The 19,871-nt window shown below is 35.7% G+C and overlaps 1 protein-coding gene across 1 annotated transcript; it reads left to right on the forward strand.

Annotated features, from left to right (window-relative positions):
- Positions 1 to 10,522: 10,522 nt before the first annotated feature.
- LOC107819721 (mediator of RNA polymerase II transcription subunit 31) lies at positions 10,523 to 17,941 on the forward strand. Its single transcript, XM_016645857.2, has 7 exons — positions 10,523 to 10,783; positions 10,873 to 10,970; positions 11,112 to 11,208; positions 11,341 to 11,419; positions 11,791 to 12,056; positions 12,225 to 12,289; positions 17,399 to 17,941. The coding sequence occupies exons 1-6, from the start codon at positions 10,728 to 10,730 to the stop codon at positions 12,235 to 12,237; spliced, it is 609 nt and encodes a 202-aa protein (XP_016501343.2). The 5' UTR covers positions 10,523 to 10,727; the 3' UTR covers positions 12,238 to 12,289; positions 17,399 to 17,941.
- Positions 17,942 to 19,871: the final 1,930 nt, after the last annotated feature.

A 19,871-nucleotide genomic window follows, 5' to 3' on the forward strand; every position in this document is an offset into this window, starting at 1 on the left:
TACTCTTGGATTATTTACTACGTTCTAGACTTAATTCTTATTGTTTAACTGCTTAAAACTGAAATGGGAAAGTGTCGGTTGTCCTTGTCTTCACGAGAGATGTCATCACGACCGGGTCCGGGTTTAGGGTCGTGACATTGGAAGACCAGCCCCAATGTGCCAGAGTTTGGAGGAGTCTCAAGGACCCAAGGCAGTGCTCACACTAGGGGTGGTAGGAACCTAGGTAACTAAGAGTAGAAGTTTTGAAAATAGTATATATAAGGGGTAGGGGATAGTTTTAGAAAAAAAACATTTTTTCAGGAGCTAACAGAAACAAAATTCCACCATTTAGGGAAGAAAGTAAACAGGAAGGGGATGGCAACTGGAATCCAAGAATCTAGCCTTGGCTTTCAGCCGGCTAGGCAGTGCAGCAAATTAGAGTAATAGAAAGAACTCAAGTTGTGTGAGTGTAAGTGTATAAGTGTAGCTTTGTAAGCGTGAGCTTGTGTCTCAGTGTGTACTCGTAAGTGTAGGTGTATCTCTTTTAATCAGAATGGTGAAAGGATTATATTGCACAGAGTAGAGTAAACAAGCAAGGTAGGAAAATCAAGGGCACACAAATAAGGTATGCAAAGTCAATTAACCAGTTAATTAGGGCTAAACATCAATCAATTAAGAGGACAGAATCCTGAAAATGTCACTTAAACTAAGGAGGATCTCATACGAAATCAATTAGCAGACAAAATTAAGGTTTAATAAGGTAAGAAATAAGTCCACAGACCATTTATAGGTCGGTCACAATAATCAAAGCCCAAAAATCAGGATAGTAATATAATTAAGGAAAGTAGTACCAATTATGAATCACATATAAGGAAAGAATAAATAAGAATCTTTCAAATAGATATCAATTTCGAAAAGGCGTATAATTTCAAACCCTAATTAAGCAAGTAAACCAATTAATCAGTTTATTTGATAGAGCCAAAATAAATGGGCAAACATTAGAGCAACCAGTAGAATAATTAGAAACCCTAGGGCATAAAGACATAGGGATGAAAATCAGTCGAAAAGTAAAGGAAGAAAACCGGAGTTAAGCACTTAATATTTTAAAACATTTTGCAGAAACTTAAAAAGATGAAACCCTAGCTTTTAGGGAAAAACAAAAATCGATTAACAAAAATAAGAAAAACAACAAAATCTTAAAGGAAAAGTAACAAACAAACTCAAACCGTTTTAGATCTAAGGAGATCTGAACGATTTAGCTAGAAATAGTTAGGTTATGTAAAAAAATAAACAAAGGTGAGAAAAATTTGGTTTGAACCAGATATTTGAAGCCATAAACACGAAGATATCAGTACTCACAAATATAGGAATGAACACGGGCGGATTCATCGAGAAAATGAGGGATTTGAACCAAGTTTGTGTCGAATCCCTTTGAAATTCCATCAAATAACATGGAAGTCGAACAACCAGTAGAGATAGGAGGCTGGATAAGGCCTAGAATCGAAGAAGAAACCCATGGATCAAAGGGATTCTGGTGATGGTGGGCTAGGGTTAGGAGGAGGGTGAGAGAGAAGAGAGGAGGAGAGGGTTTCAGGGGCAGCGGATTTGGTAAAATGATTAGGGTTTGGGGGTTGTTGGTTAATTAAAAATGGTAAAAATATCCTGGGTCGTTGATCTCTTGAGATCAACAGCCAAGATCAAATTTTGGGGGCGGGTTATAAAAATTGGATTATGGGTATTGGGTTATGGGTTAATGGATTAATTTAATTGGGCTGGGGTAGTAATTTGGGCCAAATCCGAAAAGAAATCAAATTAAAAGAGGCTATTTGTTAAATATCCAATTAATTTGATAAAATAATTTATAAAAATAGCTAATAAATGTTAAAAATGATAGTTATGCATAAAAATGATTCAAAATAACTACTTAATATTATAAAAATATAAAAGGTCATTTTCTTGTAGAAATAAAGTAATTATGCACATATGGGCTATTATTGCAAAGTTATTGCAATTATAATCTAAAGATGTAAATAGGGTTATGCATAAGATAATTATAAATATAAACGCAGAAATCCTTTAAAAATGCAGAAATTATAGAAAAATATTAATTGATGCTCATGCATTGTTTTGAAAGTATGTATGCATTTAAAAATATATGAGGGAAAAATTGGGTATCAACAATTGGGAGGACGTCTTGTTTTTATAAGTTGAAGTATTTGAGGTGAGCGACGTTCCAATTGTTCGGTAGTAGTTTCCCCTCATTGTTTCCAGTTGGAATGACCCTTTGCTTGCTGCAGCCGTGATTTTGTATGGGCCATCCTAATTGGTCCCCAGTTTTCCTTCTCGTGGGTCTTTGTTCGCCTGCGTTTTGGCTTTGAGTACGTATTCCCCGACTTTGAGTGTCCTGACCTTGGCTTTTTTGTTATAGTATCGCGCTGTTTTTTTTTTGAGCTATCATTCTTATGTAAGCTATGTCTCTTTGCTCTTCAACTTTATTGAGGTCTTGCCTTCTGTTCTCTTCTTTGCTTGGCCCGCTTTCATTTGAGTATCTTAGGCTTGGTTCCCCGACCTCAAGTGGTATTATTGCATCAGTCCCATATACTGGTGAGTATGACATTTCCCCTGTGCTCGTCTTTAGCGTGGTACGATATGCCCATAACACTTCTGGTAGCATTTCTGGCCACAGTCCCTTGGCGTTTTCGAGTTTCTTTTTCATGATATTCAATATTGTTTTGTTGGAGGATTCCGCCTGACCGTTGCCTGCGGGATGATATGGCGTAGAGAGTATTCTTTTAATGTTCCATTTTTTGAAGAACTTGACGGTCTTTTTTCCAGTGAACTGGGGACCGTTGTCGCAGCTGATTTCTTTGGGTATGCTGAAGCGGCATATGATGTTTCTTCATATGAACCCGATTACTTCTTGCTTGCATATTTGGGAGAATGCACCTGCTTCTACCCATTTGGAGAAATAGTCAGTTAAAACTAAAAGAAATTGTACATTACCTCGTCCTACTAGGAGGGGTCCGACCATGTCCATTCCCCATTTGGTGAAAGGCCAGGGTGAGGTGGATGAATGAAGGTGTTCACCCGCTTGGTGAATCATGGGGGCATGTCTTTGGAATTGCTTGCACCTTTTGACGAAGTCGGCAGCTTCCTTTTTCATCGTGGGCCAATAGTAGCCTGCTCGTGTGAGGCATCTGATGAGAGCTCGATTGCCGGTGTGAGCTCCACAGTGGCCCTCATGTACTTTTTCGATGGTGCGCCATGTCTGATTTGGTCCTAAGCACTTTGCTAAGGGACCACCAAATGTTCTTTTGTACAAGTCGTTATTGACGATGCTATACCTGGCCTCCTGCATTCGAAGCTTCTTGACTTCTTTTTTTCGATTGAGAGCACTACGTCCTGTATGTATGAGATAATACGATTGCGCTAGTCCCAAGTTAGGTTTATAGTTCGTACCTCGATTTGGTCTAGTGATGAATGGAGGAAAATGACCATGTCCCCATCTTTAGTTATGCTTTTGGTGGCCGCTGCCAGTTTGGCGAGGCCGTCCGCTTCGATGTTCTGCATTTGGGGTATTTGGTCGAGTTGGCATTCGTCGAACTCGGGTATTGGTTTGCAAATTTCGGCCTGATACTTCTAGAGCCGTTGCTCCTCAATTTGGAAAGTCCCTGTGACCTGATTGACTACAAGTCACGAGTCGCATCGAAGGATGATTTGCCGTGCTCCGTACTTGAGTGATAACTTTAACCCTGTAATCACGGCCTTATACTCGGCCTCGTTGTTAGTCATATCAGGGCGTCGTATGGATTGGCAAACCATTTCGCCTATTGGGACCTCGAGCACTAGTCCAGTCCAGATCCTGATGCGTTAGAAGTGCCATCGGTGTACAAAACCCATTGGTCATGTACTTTGGCGGAGGTAGTGGCGGTTTTTCTTTTGACTTCAGACATTATCTTCGCACTGAAGTCGGTGACGAAGTCGGCAAGAACCTGCGACTTTATCGTTGTTCGCGGATGATAGGTTGTATTGTGCTCGCTCAGCGTTATGACCCACTTGGCCAATCTGCCTGACAATTCGGGTTTGTGCAAGATACTCCTTAAAGAAAAAGTCGTGACCACCGAGATGGGGTGGCACTGGAATAAGGTCTAAGCTTCTGTGAAGCTACGACTAGTGCCAGAGTTAACTTCTCGAGGTGGGGGTACTTCGTTTCAGCGTCGACCAAAGTTTTGCTTATGTAATAGATCGGAGATTGCGTACCTTTATTTTCTCAAACCAGGACAACACTTACTACGATGTCGGACACGGCTAAGTAGACAACGACGACCACAACAAGAAAGCTTTCATCGGTCATAAACTCCAAGATCGAGGTAAATTTCATCAATTCTTAAAAAATAACATGGATCTATTTGCCTTTTCCCGTGCAGGCATGCCAGATATCCCAAAGGAGATAGCAACTCACAAAGAAAAGGTAAACCTGATAAAAGCCATGACATATCAGTTAATATAAGGTGATTTTTTAATCTAGAAGTAAATGAAATGAAGAATTCAACGACTTTTGATCTTAAAGAAAGAGTGTAAACGAGCATTGCACTGCGGTAAAGTGTCTCGTGTATACAAAAAGCAAGATAAAATAATTGGACTCGTCATGTTTGGTTGAGTTTCTTTTTTTTTTGTTGCCAAAAGTGAACTTTTTTTTTCGCGGAAAGTAATTTTTTCAAAGTTAAGTATTTGGCCAAGCTCATACAAGAGAAAAAAAAGTGATAATGAATAGAAGCAGAAGTTGTTTTTGAGAAACTAAAAAAGTCGTTTACGCAAGTACTTTTTTGAAAGGTATTTTTGAGAAAATACAAGAATTTTTAAGAGCTCGACCAAACAGTTGTCATGACCCAAATTCCACTAAGGGTCGTGATGGCGTCGGACACCGCTGTCAGGCAAGCCAACCAAAATACTTAATTAAATTCTTGTTTAAATAATTTTGAAAACTATGATTTTTCCTTCAATTTTACCAGTAAAAAATAATCCTTTCAAATCAAATATGAATGTTAAGAAGTTAATACAAGATACCCCATAATCATCCCAGAACCCGGTGTCACGAGTGCATGAACATTTACTAGAGAATGCAATAAAATACAGTAACTGTCCGGAATACAAGTGGACAGAATGAAAAACATAGTAAAATACTCTGAAGGGGACTCTGCTGGCTGCGGGTCGTCTCGATAAATGCGGCTCACCTAAAGCTCTGTATCAACCATGCCGCTATGCCACTAAGCCACCAGCCACACTTGAACCTGTGCAACAAAAATGCACAGCAAGTGTAGTATGAGTACGAAAACAACGTGTACCCAATGAGTATCCCGTCTAATCTCGAAGAAATAGAGACGAGAGGTCGACTTCGACACTTACTAATTGTCCAATGATAATATAAAAGAAGTGTGAGAAATTCATGGATTTCATAAAGCAAAATTTAACTCATAAAGCCGGAAAGCAGGTAAACAACTTCTCAAATAATAAAGGATTTCCAAAGGTTTACTTTTCATTATCTTTATCAATTTATCTCTGGCCAGGAAGGGCAATTATCAAAATTTAAAATTCTCAAGCAAGCAATACAAGCATGCGAATATCATGCCGAGGTCGTACGGCCCGATCCAATAATATTTAAACTGTGCATTGCTAGAGGGTCAAATGACGCGAATCATAGATGCATCTATTTAATCTACCTAGGCGTTCGGCTTGTTCCGAAATTAAACGCATACAGACAGTCAATCAAGAAGTCAACAGGGAACAATTATCCAAAGAAAAGCCAATTCTCTTTTAACAATTTTATAAAATAAAGTTTAATCCTTTTACAAATTTATTTACCAATTCGATAGGATTTAAGCAATTCAACTGCCAACAAGATTACAGATATTTCAAGTATAGCATGTTTTTGGGTCCTAGACTACCCGAACTTACAGATAATAGTAGCTACGCACGGACTCTCGTCACCTCGTGCATACATAGCCCCCACAAATAGGAGCACATAACCAATTATATCACCTATGGGGACAATTCCCTCTTACAAGGTTAGAAAGGAGACTCACCTCGCTCCGAAGATCCATAACCGGTATTCCACGCTCTTTCGAAGACTCGAATCGATGCACAATACTCCAAAAATAGCCAATAATTATGCAAATCCATTAATATATGTTCAATTACTCATTACAATCCAATTTATAACAATTCCTAACCCCGATCGAAAAGTTGACAAAATTGCCCTCGGGCCCACGTGCCCGGATTGCGAAATTTTTCGAAGATAAAGTTTACCCATGAACTCCCGAACTCAAATATATGATTTTCTCTTAATTTCATACCCAAAATCGTGGTCAAAATCCAAGAATACGAATTTTCTAGGTTTTCCTCAAACCCCCAAATTTCTACCAATTTACATGCAAAAATTCATACATAATCAATGTATTTAACTCAAGATAGGTGGGGTTAGCTTACCTTGCCGTTGATGATGAAAAATCCCACTTGAAGCTCTCCAAACTCGGCTCCAATGGAAGAAATGGGGTTGAAATGAACCCAACCCCCTATTTAAAGGAACTCACTGCCTCCAGCATTTCCGCACCTGCGGTCACTTGACCCCTTCTGCGGTTCCGCAGGTGCGACCCACTATCCGCTTCTACGGTTTCTCACTAGGCTGCCCTTTCCGCTTCTGCGCCTCTACCACCGTAGGTGCGGTCCCGCTTCTGCGGCTATATGACCGCATCTGCGGTCTCTTTATTTCTGGCCCAGAACCGCATCTGCGTCCCTCCTAGCCGCTTCTGCGGCTCTGCAGGTGTGGTTACACTAGATACCAGCTACTGAAGCCCTTCTTCAAACTCTAAATTTGATCCGTTAACCATCCGGAATCCACCCGAGGCCCCTGGGACTCCGTCCGATCACACCAACGAGTCCCAAAACACATTACGGACTTGCTCGAGGCCTCAAATCATATCAAACATTGCTAAAATCATGAATCAACCTCCAATCCAAGCTTAATGGACTTTAGAATTTCAAACTTCTACATTCGATGACGAAACCTATCAAATCACGCCCGATTGACCTCAAGTTTTCCACACAAGTCATATTTGATATTACGGACCTACTCTAACTTTCGGAATTGGATTCCGACCCCGATATCAAAAAGTTCACTTCCGTTCAAACTTCTCAAAAACCTTCAAATTTCTATCTTTAGCCAAATGACTCCAAAATGACCTACGGACTTCCGAATTCACTTTCGATCGCGCTCCCAATACCAGAATCACCATACAGAGCTATTCCCAGACTCGGAATCTCAAACGGACATTGATAACCCTGAAATGCACTTCAATCCAAACTTATGAGATTCTTCCAAAAATGCTAACTTCCACAATAGGCGCCGAAACGTTCCCGGGTCCTCCAAACCCAGTCCGGACATACACCCAAGTCCGAAATCATCCTACGAACCTGCTGGAACCTTCGAATCCCGATTCCGAGGTCATTTACTCAAAAAGCCAACCTTAGTCAATTCTTTCAACTTAAAGCTTCCGAAATGAGAATTCTCTTTCCAAATCAACTCCGAACTTCCCGGAATTCAATTCCGACCGTGCGCACAAGTCATAATATCTGCAGTGAAGCTCCTCATGGCCTCAAACTGCTGAACGGCGCGCTAGAGCTCAAAACGACCGGTCGGGTCGTTACAACAGTAATTACTGCTCAAAAGTGCTTTTTAAATTGATTAGCTAAACACAAATTGCTTTTCACCAACAATATTTTTTTTTTAAAATACTTTTCAAAATAACTTAATTTAAAAGCTTGACCAAACAAACTATCGATGATGCATCTACTTATTATTCAAGCCCAAAGTATGTCCCCATTATATAATATTTTGTGCACACGAATATCTCGTAATTTTGGTCTGACTTGTATAATGAAGCTTTTGGTCAGGTGGCAAACGTTGATATACCATAACTGCGAGTTCATGTGTCCAGCTCTGCCTGAAAGCAAGTTAACTTGATTTTTTACTTGCACTCCCTGTCTTATTAGTATGTGTTATTACTATAATGTAAGTCGAATAATTTTTTTTTGTTTAAAAATTACATTTAATTTAAAACCAAAATGGGGAGTGTTTCTTAGGTAGCTTCTCAATATGAAAAATTATACTATTTGAGTAACATTGTGCAAAAAAGGTACTCCGCTATATACTTTTTAGTCCCCGTACTTCAAGAGTTATCTAGCACTAAAAGACAGATTGTCTTTATACCTATTCCTGGTATTGACTATACTTCGTTTGGTCACTGAAGATAAAGATAATAATCTCAAAGATAGAATTTGAGATGGTATCTATTTCATGTTTATAGATATTAGTTGATTTCGGGATAATTTTACATTAAAATAATAAAATTAAATAGTTCATATAGAAAGTGGGATAGATAATCCCACGAGATACTCTTATTTATTCACCATCGTACCAAATGACCCGTTAAAAGAATGTTTAACTTCAAATTCGAGGGGACAAAAACCCTCTAATAAAAAAATAAATTTGGTGAGGAGAAAATCCTTAATAAATTAGTTAATTGGACTAAATTGATTTAGGGGAAATTTCACATTAAAACAACTGGGCTCTCTACTTTTTAATTTTATAGTTTATATTTCAATTTACAACCAACTAGCCCAAAAATAATAGGCTAGATTCAACATCCAATTCCAATAGGTTCTCGAAATTACTATTTAATTTTTAAAAAAGATTGCTCAAGGTTTTAAGTTAATTTTTGAATTAGTAGCTGTGACTCAAATATTAGTTTAACAAACCAAATCTATTTGGATGGTGAAAATTAGATTTTTAATAAGCTTAAATGTGTGGGTTTAAATTTCGAATTTGATTTTGTGAGAAATTTGGAGTGGGTATTATTTAGACTTGTTAGAAATAGTATAAGGAGGTTGTACATAAAATTTGAAGTCATTTAATGGAGATTTGGATTGGTTTTGAACAAGAATTGCAACTAAAAATCGTCAAAGAAATTTGTCTACAAAAGCTTGTACAAAGGTGTATAAAAATATATAATAGTGTATAAGATGTGCTTATACACTCATATACATTAACTATTATACAAGATTATACAAAAAACTAACTTCGTCTTCTTCCTTGCGTTTTTTTCTGAAATTTAACTCAAATCTACTCCAAATCATTTCAAATTTAAACTTTGAACTCCTTTTGATATTTTCAATTAATTGGAATGACACCCAATGCAAATAACTAACAAACTCAAAAAATCATATTTTCGAAAGCAAAGCTTTGAATGACCTTCAGTCGTTGACTTCTACTCTTCAATTTTCTTACATTGCAACCGGGTAACATATGGGGGAAACATAAAATATACGGCCCCTTGAAGCTTGTGTAGAAGATGTAAGAAGAAGATAGAGTGAAAGCAATGGTTGTGAGAACAAATTTATCTCCATAGCTTTTAGAAGCAATGGTTGTTAGAACACATATTTTGAATTTGTTAATACTTTCAAAATATGTACAATATGGGCTAGGTCGGGTAAAACGTAAAAATATGGGCCATTTTTTATATTATGGAGATAAATTTCGAAACAATATGAACTTGTAATGTTATAAATGTAGATAATTTCTCTAACAATGCTTTGTCTATCCCTATGAATCTTCTCAAAAACTCTATAATTTCTCTCCACCCATACGCTATACAATGTTTCAGCTAGTATCATTCTCAGCAGCTGCCCTTCAGTTGATGTCTTCTTTGCTTTTTCCACAAACCAGCATGTTAATTGACTCCATGTATTTGTTGGCACTTGTATTTGCATCCATTTGAATATGTCATTCCATATTTCCATGATGATAGTACAATTACAGAATAAATGGTGATGATTCTCTGGTTGACAATTATAGAATACACATGTAGTGTCCATAGTCATGCTCCATTTACTCAGTTTGTCAGCATCCTTTCCTGTATGATCAGCCACATAGATTGTATCGTTTGCTGTTGCTAAGTATATTTTTGTTGTTTTGTTTGGCTGTGTCGTACTCTATTATACCTGGTAAGTTCACTTAAACACCCGCAATTATTTAAAAATTTTTTTATTAAGAATTACACATAAAAATAGTTTAAGAAAATCTCTTTTTACTAATTTATCATTAATTCCGTAGCTTGGAAACAAGAGCAAGAGCCTGGAAAAAAAAGTTAAACAATATTAGCAACAAAAAAAAATTAAAACGATGAAAAGAGACAAAGAATCATACGGAGATTTGGATAAAAAAAGGGGCAAACCATCTCTAGAAAAGGTGGAATAAGACAAAGTAGATCAATAGGTTGGAGATTTGGAGTTGAAATGAAAAAATTAAATGATAAAATAAAATTATGGAATAATAAATAAGAGCATAATTTTAGAAAAAAGGAAATAATTTCACCACACCAAATCATTATTTGAATAAAATAGGGATTTTGGTTTTGATTGTTTCGAAATAATAAATTTAATAATATGATACAATTAATTTTATATAAACAATCAAAACAAGCTTTTCGGATAGCAACACAATGCAAATTCAAGGGGTAACAACTAACAACCATCCCAACAAGCTGTAGAAGTTCCCGAGATTGTACTCTCTTTTTCTCCTTTCTTATTTCTCCTAGTTTTTACATTAAATTTTAAAGAACTTTAATTTGTTCAAAATCAAGAAGTAGGTTGGGGAGTAGTGTGATTCAGCTAAATTAGTTAGGGTTTGGCGAATGGCTTCTACTCCGAATCCAGAAACTGATGAATCAGCTAAATCTGCTTCCTCTCCGTACGCATCTATGTTTCCTTTTGGTAAAATCAGTTGCATCTTCCCAAATTAAACAATTAATTATTTTTTGTTTGTATTTAAATTTGCAGGCAGAAAAGCGTATATAAAGATCCGGATGATGGGCGCCAGCGTTTCTTACTGGAATTGGAATTTGTTCAATGCCTTGCTAACCCAACTTACATTCACTGTATGTATTCCCATATTATTTGTTTAGTGTGTAAGACGCATTGTGTTTTAATAGGACTAGTAAAATTTGGGTGTAAAAGTTTTAGTTTTTCTTATCCCCTTCGTATTTATGGTGGTTTATTTTCTGTTGATTCTGATGCAGATTTAGCTCAGAATCAATATTTTGAAGATGAAGCTTTTATTGGGTACTTAAAATACCTACAATACTGGCAACGGCCCGAGTACATAAAGTTTATAATGTAAGTTCATTTTCTATTGCAACTTTATGATTTATTTGGTAGATGTTCCTTGTTTCTTTTTTGTTTGATGTGGACTGTGGTTGTCATCATCTACCAGTTATTTATTATTCCCTTTCTTGATGTTAAATGCAGGTATCCTCACTGCCTATTCTTTCTCGAGCTTCTCCAAAATCCAACATTTCGTAATGCAATGGCGCATCCTGCCAACAAGGTAAGAAGTTGTATCATTTGTTATTGTGGTTTCATTCTCCACTTTTACCTTCTCATTTAGTTAGTTAATACTGTCAGCCACTATCAAGAAAATTTGTCCCACTTTTTGTGTAAACATAGTCTCTGTGGACGAGAAGTGCAACCAAAGTATTTTATAATACAAGGTAGTTAGTCGTTTACCTTATTCCCCTTAATGAATTTTCTCCTAGCTTTTCGAAATAGAATTATAAGTATTAGTTGGATAGCCCAAGTTAATGCTGCCAGTGAAGACTTCTTCATCTCATTTCATGTTGTATATTTGTTTGCCAATCTAAAATTGTGGTGCCTTACTATCTGTGATATGATCTGATTTACATTTTTTGTTACTATTAGGAAGTGGCACATAGGCAGCAATTTTATTTTTGGAAGAACTATAGAAACAACCGGTTGAAGCATATTTTGCCGCGGCCGCTTCCTGAGCCTGCAACTGCACCAGCAACTTCTGCTCCGCTAATTGTAGCCCCTCCAGCTGCTCCACCTCCTGCTCCTTCACCTGTTTCGGCTGTGGCTCCCTCTCCGATGCAGTATGCCATTCCTCCTGGATCTGGTCTTGCTAAAACGGACCCAAGGAGTGCCGCTGTTGATCGAAGAAAGAGAAAGTATTTCATCTCTTCTTTTACTTTTCTCTTACTGTGAAAAAGTTTTTAAAGCTTGTTGCTGTGTGCTACTGTGCTCCCTCTTACTCTAATTTCATAATTTTTAGGGTTAGATCTTTTGACTTAATGTGTCTAACATAGTTAATGGCTCGGTTAATTTGGTTTTTGCAGGAAAGACGGGTGATTTTCTTTCATTCGTGACACAGGCATCCAATCAATTTAATTCATGGATAAAGGTAATAACTTCATTTTGGAATTAGTGATTTAGTACTCTCATGGGTAAATGCATTGTGAAGTCCTAGTGACTAGTAAGAGTGTGATGTTGTTTATTGAATGTTTTAGAGTCCAGCCCAAGTCTCAAGCACTAGCTATGGCCTCTCATCCTTTCTCCTTTCACAAAAACATAGTACTAGTGTATTGTTACCAAGATCACCAAATTAGCTTGTAAACTTCAAACCGTGATGCTAAATGAAACATCAGCTTCTTCCGTTGAAAGAGTTGCGAATAGGCGGAAGCCAACAATTATGTAGAAGAATACTAAGAGAGAATACAACAACAACAACATACCCAGTGTAGTCCCACAAGTGGGGTCTGGGGAGGGTAGAGTGTACGCAGACCTTACCCCTGCTTTAAAAAAGGCAAAAAGACTGTTTCCAGAAGACCCTCGGCAAATTCAAATGAACGTGAAAGAACTACTAATTTATATACCAAAAACGATTTGATTCAAAGGAAGACAAGTTCAATCAATCTAGAGGAAGGAAGAAAGAAACATGATGGAGAAGAGGTGAACTCATACAGAAAATCTTACCCTAAGTTTCAAGTTGAAGTCAAGAAAAAGAACATGAAATCAAGCCCTACGCTTAGAACTGTTAAGCTGAACTAACTATTGCAATGATTACAAGTGTATATAGGAATGAGAGAACGTAAAAAAAGTCCAAAAAATCCTTAAAATAAAAGCTCCAGGTTGACGGGGCGGAACTATCCGCGCTACATGTTATGCTGCATCATAGATTTGCGCAATGTTTTGTATCGCAGTGCAGAACCTTGTGGAGAACTCTGCGCACATTTCTTTGTTTTCTGCCAAAATGCAACAGGTATCCGCCGGTGGTTTCATGTCTAGTGCACTTTAACATCCATTTTTGGTCCCTTTGTACCCTCCAATGACGCTACAAGCACATGAAAGTGTTTGTAAGGTATTTCCAAGCCTTTTAGCTCATCTTTCATATGTGAGTATTTTAGGATAGGTAGAATACATATATGACTACATAAACTTGTCCAATATTGTCACTTAGCTACCTTAAGTGAGGCTTGTACCTATTAGATACTTCAACTTCACTCAATATGTGTCTATCAAACACAAAAAGCTGACATGGCAAAAAAGGTGCATTCCACTTCTCTTAGGCGCGTGACAAGCTTAAATTTCCAATTCTTCTTTTTTCTTTTTAATTTTTTAAAACTATTTTTATCGAACCACCATGTACACCATCTTATAGTCGTTGTTCCGCCATCCCCGTCCTCCAAAAAATTTGCCAACGTTTTGTTTAATCTTCTTCCATCTTACATTTTCCATTTGATACTGGCCCAAATTGAGATTCCTAGTAATTACAAACTAATTTTCAGAAAGAACAAGATAAAAATGAAACAAAAACAAACCAAATTAGTGACTAACAACTTGAATCTACCCAAATTGAAAAAACACTCATCAAATTTTTCGAAAAATTATCTTCACGGGATATAACAATATTTTGTTCTTATGAAAGAATCCACTAATAAAAATGATATATACCAAGAAACTAAACCTAATATCTTGCCAAAAAATTATTTCCGGTCGGATCCGGTCATTTCACTGTCACTCCTGGTAAAGGAAACTACAAAAACATGGACATAAGAGCTAAAAGGTATGGCTGGGCCATGGTTGAAGTCGCTAGAGGAGGAGATGAGTTGGTGAGAAGATGGAGGTTGAAACAGTGGTGACGAATTCCGGCCAGTGTTCGCCGACGGCAGATCTGACAAAAGAGAAGATAGCAAGTAACCAAAATGTAATATTTTCCTAAAACTACACCCCCAGCCATCTCTGCTACTTTACACTAGGTTAGTTCTGAAATTTAAAATAATGAGTAGAGGGAGGGGGGAAAAAGATACTGGTGAAGAAGAAAGGTTTAGGGGGGGGGGGGGGTGGGGGGTGTAAAGGGGGGGGGGGGGACAGTCAAAACTTTCTCTCTTAAAACAATTTTCTTGTTTTTTTTAAAAGGAGTTTTCATTAAGTTAAGTCAAAAGCCACGTGGTTTCTTTTTATTCATTAAGTTCTGCCATGTTAGCGCGTGTGAAATACACACACCATATTTGTTTTACTAAGTAATTTCGTGTGTTTGATGGACACATATTGAATAAAGTTGAAGTATCTAATAGGTACAAGCGTCACTTGAGGTAGCTAAGTGACAATATTGGACAAGTTTAAGTAGCCGTATATGTATTCCGCCTTTAGGATAAACAGAAATGGGTAAATTGCTGACGTACTACCTTCATGTAGTAGTTTAGCAAAACTCATTCTCTTAATACCAAAAAGGCGCTTAAGCGGATTTTTTTTTGTTTATTCCTACAATTGAAAAGAACTCACTTGAAAATTGAGATAGAAACAAGAGTTATCCAACCGTAAAATGCTATTGGCAGTATTGTACAAGTACAAATTGATTTATTGGGAAGTATCGTGGCTGATGTGACTTTCTTTTATAGTGTTTCTTTAGTAGCCTTATGAACTACTCCTTCTACTTGGATAATTTGCGCAGGTTATAAGATAGAACATCATTCTCTTTACCTTTAACACTCAAGATTTTAATGAAAGAGTTAAGTACCAATAAAAGTAGACATTTTAAGCTGAATTTAGATTTAAGGGTTTAAGGATTAGGGGTAAAAGAACTATATATATGACATGTATTTCCTTTATTAATTTAACTTAATGTCTTCTTTTATTAATTTAATTTAATGTCCTTTTTTTTTCTTTTTTTTTAATTTGTACCCCACATGTGGAATTATTCTGGGTTTGTTGTTGTTGGATGATGGCTTTTCTGTAACATGTGCAAATTAACCAAGTAGAAAAGTAGTTCATATGGCTACTAAAGAAACAAGATAAAATAAAGTTACATCAAGCACTACACTACCCAAAAAATCAGTTTGTACTTTGTACTTTTACATTACTGCCAATAGCATTATACTGTTGGATTTCTCTTGTTTTTTTTAAAGATAATTAATGGATTTCTCTTGTTTTCTATCTCAATCTTCAAGTAAGTTCTTTTCAATTGTATGAATGAATAAGTTGTTTTTCGCTTTGGTGCTTTTTTGGTATAACAGAAGGTTTGATCACAAGAAAGCTTAAGTAATATTTGGCTCTAAAAAAATTAATAAAAGTACATACACAATACTGGTAAATTACGAATTAAAACAAGTTTAAAAAGGAGTAGATAAAATATTTATTGGAGACAAGGCTTGAAAAAAAGGGACTATTTGTATAGTTACCTTACTCTCAAGGAGTACTGCAGACGTGGTTGTGTATTGGAAGTCCAAGAAAATTAGAGAGCATCCAGAGAAAAACAAGAGATAGAGAGACCATTGGGGTTGGTAAATACCTTTGGGTCCAACAGCTTTTACATGTCAAACAAGACTCAACTAATACTATAGTTCTCAACAATTTAGTGAAGATGAACTCTTCCATGTGTCCTTGCAAATGTCGTGATCTTTGTCAAACATTTGAAAGTCCTCAAACTTGGTTATATTTATGAAAGAGTATGGGGCAGATAATGGAATAAATTGAAATGTCATTGTTGTTTCCTCAATTCCTGTCAAAAGCAGCATCTCATTCCCGCTTTCCAGGTTAAATTTCCTAATTTGACCTGCAATGGATACTATTTATAGTTTACTACAACAACAAACCTAGTGTAATCTCACAAGTGGGGTCTGGAGAGGGTAATGTGTACGAGACCTTACCCCTACCTTGTATAGATTTGAAATTTACTATTTTTAAAATAGGTCTAAAAATGTTGCAGAAGTTTGAATTGTTGATGATATTGATTGGTTTGGTATCATGAATTGAAGAAGTATGGATCAGAGGAAAAGTTTATCATGTTTAAAAGTGGACATATTATTTAGAAGTCCATGATGAAAGTAGCACAGTTAATTTGGGAGGACCTGTGTATTAACCTGGCGAAACTCCCAATTGTGGAATTGTTAATACTTTATCTAGTCAAATCAAGCATGCATAATGTGCAAGCTTAAATCATCTTGCATTCGCTATGCACATGCAGTGCAGCTCTTGCATCCCACTACTGGTGTCTGAACCATAATTTGAAGAGAAAAAATCAATTCTTTTCTTTTTATCTTCCTTTTTATCTCCTTCTCGGAGTACCTTGTAAGTTTTTCACATAATGTCTCATACTTTAGACATATTTTTATAACTCTACTTTTAGATATTTGGATTATTTTTAGCTGAATCCACACAACCATATCCGTACCTGGATTCGTACCCCCGAATCTTAAAATTTAGATCATGAAGGATCCGACCTCTAGATCCGTACCCGTATCAGACTCCCGCCCCAAATCTGAATTGGTATAAACTAGATCTGTCGACCTGAAATTAAGTGCAGCGCAGAAAATATTTTCTAGGTGTATTGGGATAACCGTGGTCACTTGATCTGTGATCCGCCATTCTTTATCGACTGCTGTGGTACTTCCACAAGCAGAATCTTGTCCAAGGATTTCCACGTTATCACTTATCTCTTTTACCTTTTTGGTCAAGTGAAGTACTTCCTTTTTCATATTTATGGATTTCAGTTAGAAACTATGTATGTCGTGTTTCCCTTCTCTCGACAGGAAATACTTTTTCCTGTAAATTTAACACATAGCTCTCCAATATAAAATCAGGTGTTCTGGTTCCTTGTTGCTCTTTCTGCTTATACTTGATTCTGGTCGTACAAATAGACCTTTTGAACAGTTACAACAACCTATCAAGCTTAATGTCTGCTTAAGTAAAAAAAAATGCAAGTACTCCATTTGAGCACAAGATGTGTTACTTCAATTATTTGGATTTAAATGAATTCATTAATCTTAAGAAAAGCTTGACTTTTGGATCTGCTTTTTTCCTTTCTCCCTCAGCTTGCCCCTCCCCCTCTTTCTCTCATTTCTGATTCCCACATCTTTATTTATTTATTTATGTATTTTTTTATATTCTTTTGGTGTGTGTGTTGGGGGGGGGGGGGGGGTATCTAGCTTTCAGTATAGTATTACGTCGATGTTTCAGTTTCTGTTAAATATTCCCATCTGAGTGCATTGATTCCTGAACTTTCCTATGACAGCTTAATGCATCCTATTACTGGAATATAATTTCACAATCACTTGTAGCTGATCACTGATGGCATTTAGACTACTTCCAATGTGTTAGAAAAGAAGTCAACCCTAGTTCATTGCTGCACGCGGATACAAGAGTGGAGTTCGACAGTTGTATACTGGGATCTGGTGCATCGCTGCTAGTTGAATTCAGATTCTGATGCCATTCTTGGTCTTGGTCTTCATCACCAAAAAAATAAAAGAAAATACTAGTTCTCCCTGTGATCATCACTCATCAGCTTACTCTTTCTGTTGGTTTCGCCGAAGGTAATAGTAAGTTATGTGGTAGATTGGTAATATAGAAAGCTGTTTTCCCTCCATCTCTCATTTCTCTCACGCTGGAGAAAATGCGCATGCAAATAGCCAACCACTTGAATATGTCCTATGTGTCACTTTAACTTAAAGAAGTTTATTGAATATGGTCTCTCATGCCTTGTTATTGACCATTGAGATAATATTACGCTGTGGGTTTCTTGCGTAGTATAAGTGAATTACAAGTTTTTTCCTGCCTTCAATGTATCGGCCACCTAGGTTGATCTTAAGACCGATTAAACAGATATAGTTTCTCCATTTCATTAGAGAGCATTGGAGTAGCTCAAAGTTGTCATCTATACCATATTAAAAGCACGAAGCCCCTTAGCTAAATGTTGTTCGCATTTTTCGCTCTTTAAAATAGATTTCACACTAGACAAAATTGTAATTTTAAGTTGTGTTCCTAATATTTAGAACTTTGTTATCAGTTAAATATTTGTTTATTAAATTTTCCTTATTTAACTAGGTAATAGATCTTAATATTTGCTATTATTAATCCCACTTCAATTAAGGTTCTCTTTTTGATTTTGGTATCTCACTTAAATATTTGTTGGCTTTGAATTTTTAAACTCTAATAAAGCGAATAAGAAAATAATTAAATTTTATTATAATAAAATGATGCCTGATTTTTTATACGTTAAAATTGATTTTGTATTAAACAAAATATAATTTAGTTATTTTTCTAATATTAGGACTTTAAAATTAACTTAAAGTCTTTAAGTAAACTATTAGATCAATTTTTATTATTGGATAAAAATATACTTATAGTTAATCATAATTATAAATAAATTTAAATATTTTAAAACTTGGGATGAGCTAATATTACGAATTTGAATTAGTAAAAATAGTTTCTTTAATATTGAGAACAAATAATCAAGTCTCTGAACTTAACAAAAGAATGTCTTTGAATCAACTAAATAGTTAAAAAGCCAATTTAATTTTTCTCAAATTCAACATATAAGTAAGATTAATTTTCAAGTTGATAAAACACTTGGGATACAAGAATATCCATAGGAAAAGCATTGGGGTGAAAATATATATTAAAAAATAGAGTCAAATCGGTTATAATCAAGAGTCAAATTTATATAAAGATAAATTTAAAGCAGTAAAGATGAACAAGTAGAAGATAAAATGAATTCTAAATGGGTTGTCATTAATTATTTTCCCACAAAAACCCTCAGAAAATACGATAAGGCATATGAGGACTTCTAATTAGGGGACATAATTTCTTTCTTATTGAGCTAACTAAATTAGATCAACATTCTTTATTTTCAGAAATTTATACCTTTTTCTTTAATTTTTATTTCATGAATAAAACAAATTGTAATAATATTCATGTAATTCTTAAAAACTTATGCATCAATTAATATGAGGTACATGCGCAACACACGTACCATGAGACTAGTTAGTCTATAAACCGGGAGATGCAGGTTTCTTCAATTTTTCTGTTCTTAGAACAACATAAACTTCTATGATTTTGGACAGTGTTTTTCTTTAAATATTAAAAAAATTCAACTCTTACGAATAGTGGTGTAGATGATGAATGTTTTCATATGTTGAAGACGTTTGGAAACGTTGGACTCTAGACTTCAAGGGTTAGATTTTTTTTTCTATAAATACAAAATTAGGACAAAATTTACATGATATCGCTAGGTATTCCTATTTACAAAAAGTAACTATATTTTCTTACAAAATATATAAATTACATACAATTTATATATAATTGTATACAATTTGTTGTACAGAATCCAGTTAAAATATGCAATTTATATGCAACTTGTTATATAACTTTTTGTTGTATAGAATTTGGTCAAACACATATAACATGCATATAATTATGTTAGATGTATGTATTTTTTTTTATGTCATTTGTACATTTGGCATGCAAAATACATTCCATTAATTTGTCTCCCTCTTCGAGTTTCAATTTGAAATTCTAATTAAAATTAATTGGAATCTCCACCAAACTCTCTCGAGATTGACACAAACTCCAATGAATATTTTCAATTATTTGTAATCCAAATAAGTAATAAATTTGCAAAACTCGATTTTCGAATTCAAACTTCGAAGTTTTTTAATGATTGCCAATGGAGTATTAAAAGGGGTTTACATCTTTATAATTTTTTCTTA

Source organism: Nicotiana tabacum, chromosome 6, assembly GCF_000715075.1.
Source record: "Nicotiana tabacum cultivar K326 chromosome 6, ASM71507v2, whole genome shotgun sequence".
Lineage (NCBI taxonomy): Eukaryota > Viridiplantae > Streptophyta > Magnoliopsida > Solanales > Solanaceae > Nicotiana > Nicotiana tabacum.